The sequence below is a fragment of the Arachis ipaensis genome, chromosome B05 (assembly GCF_000816755.2).
Source record: "Arachis ipaensis cultivar K30076 chromosome B05, Araip1.1, whole genome shotgun sequence".
NCBI lineage: Eukaryota > Viridiplantae > Streptophyta > Magnoliopsida > Fabales > Fabaceae > Arachis > Arachis ipaensis.
This window is the reverse complement of record NC_029789.2, coordinates 139,661,010-139,667,450: the sequence shown is the minus strand read 5'-3', so window position 1 is coordinate 139,667,450 and position 6,441 is coordinate 139,661,010. Positions and strand designations below refer to the sequence as shown.

General features: G+C 38.9%; 2 protein-coding genes across 2 annotated transcripts; one reads left to right on the top strand and one right to left on the bottom strand.

Moving 5' to 3' along the window:
• On the top strand, nt 1,965-3,763 carry LOC107644453 (leucine-rich repeat extensin-like protein 4). Its single transcript, XM_016348314.2, has one exon. The coding sequence runs from the start codon at nt 2,384-2,386 to the stop codon at nt 3,644-3,646; it is 1,263 nt and encodes a 420-aa protein (XP_016203800.1). The 5' UTR covers nt 1,965-2,383; the 3' UTR covers nt 3,647-3,763.
• Nucleotides 4,190-6,270, bottom strand: LOC107644452 (acid phosphatase 1). The gene is made up of 3 exons (XM_016348313.2): nt 5,669-6,270; nt 4,903-5,112; nt 4,190-4,672 (listed from the first exon to the last, which is right to left on the bottom strand). Exons 1-3 carry the CDS (start codon nt 6,067-6,069, stop codon nt 4,495-4,497), a joined length of 789 nt encoding a protein of 262 aa, XP_016203799.1. The 5' UTR covers nt 6,070-6,270; the 3' UTR covers nt 4,190-4,494.

The following is a 6,441-nucleotide window of genomic DNA, read 5'->3' as shown; positions in this document are numbered from 1 at the left end:
GTGCATCGCCGTTATGTCACCACTGCAAAACTGAGATAGAAAGCACCATTCATGTCTTAAGGGACTGCTCCAGGGCAGCGCAAATTTGTTGAAAATTAGTAGAGCAAAGAAAACTCCAGAATTTCTTCTTCGTTCTTTTGAAGGATTGGATCTCCAAATACTTGGGATCGAATTGGAAAAATGCATCGCAAACCAGGTGGTGCAACATCTTTGTAGTAGCATGTTGGAAGATGTGGAGTTGAAGAAATAAGAAGGTATTCCAACAATCTTTCATGAGACCCCAAATAGCTCATAATTATTTAGGATTATGCCAAGGTTGTTCAAAAGACTTTTGAAAATGATGGTGGAAGATAGGAATGTCAATGGGGCAGGACGGGGCAGGGGATGCCTCCTTGCTCCCCGTCCCCGCCCAGAATTGATCGATTATGCCAAGGTTGTTCAAAAGACTTTTGAAAATGATGGTGGAAGATAGGAATGTCAATGGGGCAGGACGGGGCAGGGGATGCCTCCTTGCTCCCCGTCCCCGCCCCCAGAATCGATCCCATCCCCGCCCCGATCCTCGCCATGGGGGGATAATTGTCCCCATCCCCATTTCCCGCGTTCTCCGTGTTTTTCGCGGGGCCCCATTCCCCATCTCCCTATGTTGAACATTTATATGAAAATTATAGTGAAAAATTAAAAAAAAAACTACAAAACATTATTACAAACATATCTTATCCAAGATTATAAGTCAAGAAATATAACATAACAAATTATAGTGCATAAGGGGGTAAGCACTGAGCAGGAAGAGTGGCCGGTAGCGACTGGCGAGGGGGTATGCTGCTATGGCTGTGACTGTGGATACAATTATGGGGATTGGGAGTTTTGAACTTTTCTGGAGAGTTAGGGCTTCGAAACGGTGCTAAGTGGAGTAGTAGAAGAGAATGGAAGACATTCAATAAGGTAGGGTTAGGATTTTCATAGGTGAAATTACTAAAAAGTCCCTATATTAAAAATAAATTCAAGGTATTTAAATAAACTTAAGAATTTGGGGAATTATCGGAGACGGGACGGGGATTCTCGCTCGAGTCCTCGTGCCTATCTCGGGAGGATTTTAGTCTCCATCCCCATCTCTACAGAAAAAATTCTCTGCCTTCGGATCTCCATTCAGGGCAGTCCCCACAGAGATCTCCGCACTTCGAAAAATTTTGACACCCTTAAATGGAAGACTAGTATTTCCAGAAGAAACAAAAAATATTTTTTATAAAAGTGATAAAATGATTTATTGAAAAAAAAATCATATATTTTTACTTTTTTAAAAATTATGAATTAACTTTTTAAAAAATTAAAACTTTTTTTTCAAATGATACCAAACACGTATTCTATAACTTTTTATAATTCAAAAAAAAAAAGTAACCTCCTACTTTCTAAACAGACTCTAAGACCTCACTCATACCCACGGTGAAGCAAATACTTGTGCTGATTGGATGGATAAGGCAGACCACGAGTAAGAACTAAGAAATACAATACTGGAATGAATCTCCTGAAATAATGAGTCACCTTTTATTCAGTGATGTAATTGGGATTTTCAGACCCAAAAAGATCAAGACCTTGTTGTTTGTTTGGGCCTTTCGTCCCGCATTAACAAAAAAAAAACTCTCTTTTGTGCATATATTTTATATTATCTGACTTCATTCTTGTGGCAATTGCCCATTGACATTGTTGCAAATTAACTGTGTTTTGAAAATTGAGAATCTTATTTCTTAATAGCATGCGTTATTAGATAACATGTGGCCTATGCTGCAATAATGGAGGCGTACGTTCACATCAACCATTACCCATCATTTTTGTCAATTCCATTTAACATTTTAATATGCAACCTTCACCATTATTTATCCATTATTTAAAACATAACTACCAAATGCATTTAATATATACACATATATATAACGCTGCATCTATCTAAAGTATCTATTATTATTATTATTATTATTGATTATCTTCAGCCTCCCATTATAACAACAAACACCACCTCAAAGAACACAAAAAGCAGTGGTGTTTGCTGTTTAGTTCACCTCACCCTTCTAATCTCACTCACCGCCACCGTTATGTTCTGACACAGAAAATTTTTCATCCAAGACAAGTCAACATCTTTTACAGAAAAAAGTTGTACCAAGGTATAGCTCAAGCTCATTACAATTTACATAAACCAAAAAAGAAATCTTGCTGAATAGAATAGAATGGGACACATTCAAGACAAATAAGCAGACCAAGTTACACACTTACACTTACACCACACTCTCACACAAACTCTCTCTCTCTGCATTCAATGCTGCAAGCAACCTTATTTGGACAACATTACAAGCATACAATCAAATAAGCATCTTGGTATCTTCAGCTAAACATGGACAATACCTGGAGACTTGCTTTTCTTATGATCCTCACCCTTCATTCAAACACAATAGTAGCTGAATTTGGTGTTGTTGGTGGTGTAGGTGTTGGTGTTGGTGTTGGCAATGGTGGTGGAGGAGGAGTGGTTTGGGTTGGGGGAGGGGTTAACAACCCACAACCCTCTGGATCTTCTTCAGAATCAAAGCTGGATGGAGCTTACACAGCGCTACAGGCATGGAAATCTGCAATCACTGATGACCCAAAGAAAATTCTAGGAACATGGGTTGGTCCAAATGTGTGTTCTTACAAAGGGGTTTTTTGTGATTTTACTGAAGATGAAATGGGTGCATCTGCATCAGCATTCCCTGTAGTTGCAGGCATAGATCTCAACCATGCAAATCTCCAAGGAACCCTTGTCAAAGAGCTATCTTTACTCACTGACATGTCCCTTTTCCACCTTAACAGTAACAGGTTCACTGGTACTGTTCCTGATGAATTCAGAGACCTCGACACTCTTGAAGAATTTGACCTCAGCAACAACCAATTCTCAGGTTCTTTCCCTTCTGCTACTTTGTACATGCCAAGCCTCATCTACTTGGACCTCAGGTTCAACTACTTCTCCGGGACAATCCCTCAAGAACTCTTCTACAAGAATCTTGATGCACTGTTTCTCAACAACAATCAATTTGAAGGTGAAATCCCTCAGAATCTTGGAAATTCCCCTGCATCAGTGATAAATTTAGCCAACAACAAGTTGAGTGGGAACATCCCAGCAAGTTTTGGATTCATGGGTTCTAAATTGAAGGAGATTCTGTTCCTGAATAACCAGTTAACTGGTTGCATCCCTGAAGGAGTGGGGCTATTCACTGAGATTCAAGTTCTGGATGTTAGCTACAATACTCTCATGGGTCATGTGCCAGACACATTGTCTTGTCTGCAAGACATTCAAGTCCTTAACTTGGCACATAACAAGCTTTCTGGGGAGTTATCAGATGTAATATGCTCTCTGAGGAGCCTTGCAAATTTGACTGTTGCTTACAATTTCTTTTCTGGGTTCAGCCAACAATGTTCAAGGCTTTTCTTCAGGAATGTGGGTTTTGATGTCTCACTTAACTGCATTCCTGGAAGGGACATGCAGAGACCTCAACCTGAGTGTTCTGTGATCCCAGGTGGTAGTCTAAGTTGTCTCAGAATTCCAACACCAAAGCCTCTTGTTTGCGGTTCTCTGGCTGTAAGTGCTTCTAAGCACACTAATTCTACTTCATCATCTCCTTGAATAGTAATTATTACAGTATACTTTATTAGTTACAGGTTGGTCATGGCTTCTCCACTAATTAGTGTTACCAATCTCAATTTACACACCTGCTAATTTAATTCTTCATAGATTCATTCAGCATACATGTTTAATATTATTATCAAAAAAATACTTGCTGACTTCCGAGACTTCTAATATGTTTCATGATTATTATAGAAAGACAACACCTGATGCCTGATGGTATATACAAGCCAGACAATTTATGTTTCACGTGACATGCTTGATTTGGATACTTTATGCGCACTAGTTTATCACGGGTTTCTTAAATTATGCCTTGAAACTTCATTCCCAGCATTCCACAAGGCCCCTATTAGGTTACTTCTGAATAGTGAAATTTCGCAACAATATAATGCTCTAGCATCTAGATTACAAAACCACAATCAAAATTCAAAAGGGTGCCAAAAGTAGCAAGTCTCTACACCCTAGAGTGCCAGCTCTACCATATGAATTGGCTGAGAAATGCAGAGAAGGCCATGCATACTAATCAAAACAAGTGTAACTAATTGAAAATAACCAATAGTTTAAGCTATTCTATGTTATACTGGGTGAAAATAATGAAATCCAGTGAAACAACTTTTATCTCTAACAATGTAGTACATAAGAAACTAACATCAATCAGAATCTCATTTACAATTGTCTGGTCTCCAATGAATCTTCGTCAGTTAGGAGAATTGTTCCCAAACCAGCCCTTATGAATGTATGGTCCACTCATAGCTTCGGCCATGAAAACAATGGAGAGACATTCATGTTCATAATACACAACAAGCAATCATGAGAAGAGAATACAAGTTGGGGATACCATTTCTCTGTTAAGCAATATAATACATTGGGTTTGGGAGTTTAAAAGAGCGTGATGCCACAGCAAAACCCCATAAATCACTCCACTGATCACCAGAGTTGCCATGGATCCTGTAGCCTTCTTCCACCAATTCTGATCTCTTCTCAGACTTGTACTGAGCAGCTGTTTTACCTTGGTCAGAAGGGCCTCTGTTTCATACAAGGAATTTCAAGCTAAGTTCAACAGAACAACAAAATGTGTATCCTTACTAAGGGGTAAGTGTAGGAAAGAAAATACAAAGACATGAGATAGAGAGGCATCTCGTCTGATTTTGTATCTCTCTTTCTTCAAACAGGACTGTGTCTTTCAATGTCTTTATATTTCTATCCTAAGAAGATTACCAATAAACAGTAAGAAACAATTATTTTGCTTTATGTACCTTAAGATAAGCCTCTCCCAGTTTCTGTACCCTGCAAATAGAAGGTTTGCCTCAGTGGCACTCCTCTGCTGCTCACTTCTCCCAGTTAAGAGAATTATTTTGAATCCCAACTCCTGAAGCTCATTGTGCAAACTGAAACTTGGTAGCAAAGCTGGAGCCTTGGCCAATTTCACCCATTCATCAAAGGATGTCTCATTAAAGATCTCTGTCCTGGTATCCAAAGTTTTAAAACAAGCCATAAGCATAACCCATTGTTATGTACTTAAACCATAGAAATTCACACCAACAACCCCATACATATATGTAAACTCTAAAGTCAGTCAACTAGTTATGATTCGTGCAGTCAAGATGCCCCTTCTCTGCTGTGTTTTTCAATAAAAATTCTCATGATGTCATTCTGCTACAAACTAACCAACATGACCACATATACACAGAATTTCTGTTATTAATGTGGCCATAGCCTGTTTGTTGATCCATACATAAGTAAAAATAAGTCATCCTAATTCATTCTTTATAATAATAATCTTTTGTATTCAATATAAACATTGTATAGCATTGGTCAACTAATAATTGAATTTGAAACAAATTTACTTACGAGAGTGATTCATTGCATAAATTTCTTCCAAAATATCAAATAAATTCACTAATTATTGAAACAAATTCACTACTAGGTATTTCTATTTATTCATACGAATACCGTTGACCAATTACCTTAACCTAGTTGACCAATCCAACGGCTAAAAAGTTCGAAAGCAAAACCACTTACCCGAACCCGGTCTCTTCGTAATACGGCAAGTTCGATAGAAGAGTTTCGTCGATATCGAACACCCACGCGTCTCTATCATCTCCGACCAGCTTCACGCTCCTCGCAAACTCCGACGACAGTTTTCCGATCACCTCCAAATCCGACGAGTACTGTCCCCCCGTCATGTACGCCTGCACGAAGGCCGCGCACCTCGCCGGAATTTGTTTCCAATTCCCGGCGTTGTTCGTCTCCACGGCGAGTTTCCAGCTATCGCAGAATACGCCATCGTCGGCGCGGACCTTCCGATTCCCTCCGGCGACGAGATTCTCCGACGGGAGACGGATCGCGGTTTCGGAAGAGATGCCAGAGATCGCTGAGAGGAGCAGAAGGAGAGGGAAGAAGAATGATGCACCCGAAGCCATCGCCGGAAATCGATCCTTGAAAGAACGATTTTCCGGCGACCTTTTAAAAAGAAAAAGAAAAAATATAAAAGAATCGGTTTTCTCAGATCGTAAAAGAAAAGAAAAGCATCTCACTGGTTAGAAAAGTTTTAAGAAAAACGACGAATGGCTGAGAATTACTCTTCTTCTTACAACGACGTGCCGTTTTAGACTTCGTTATCAAAAACGACGATAGCTTTTTCTGCAATTTATAGATAACTTTTTGAGTATCTGTTATTTTTTAGATTTATTCATAATTGAAATGTTTTAGACTCAAATTATATTAAGATATGTTAACCAAATTATTAACAATAACCTTAAAATTGTATAAAGACTTGTTTGGACGTTCTTTTT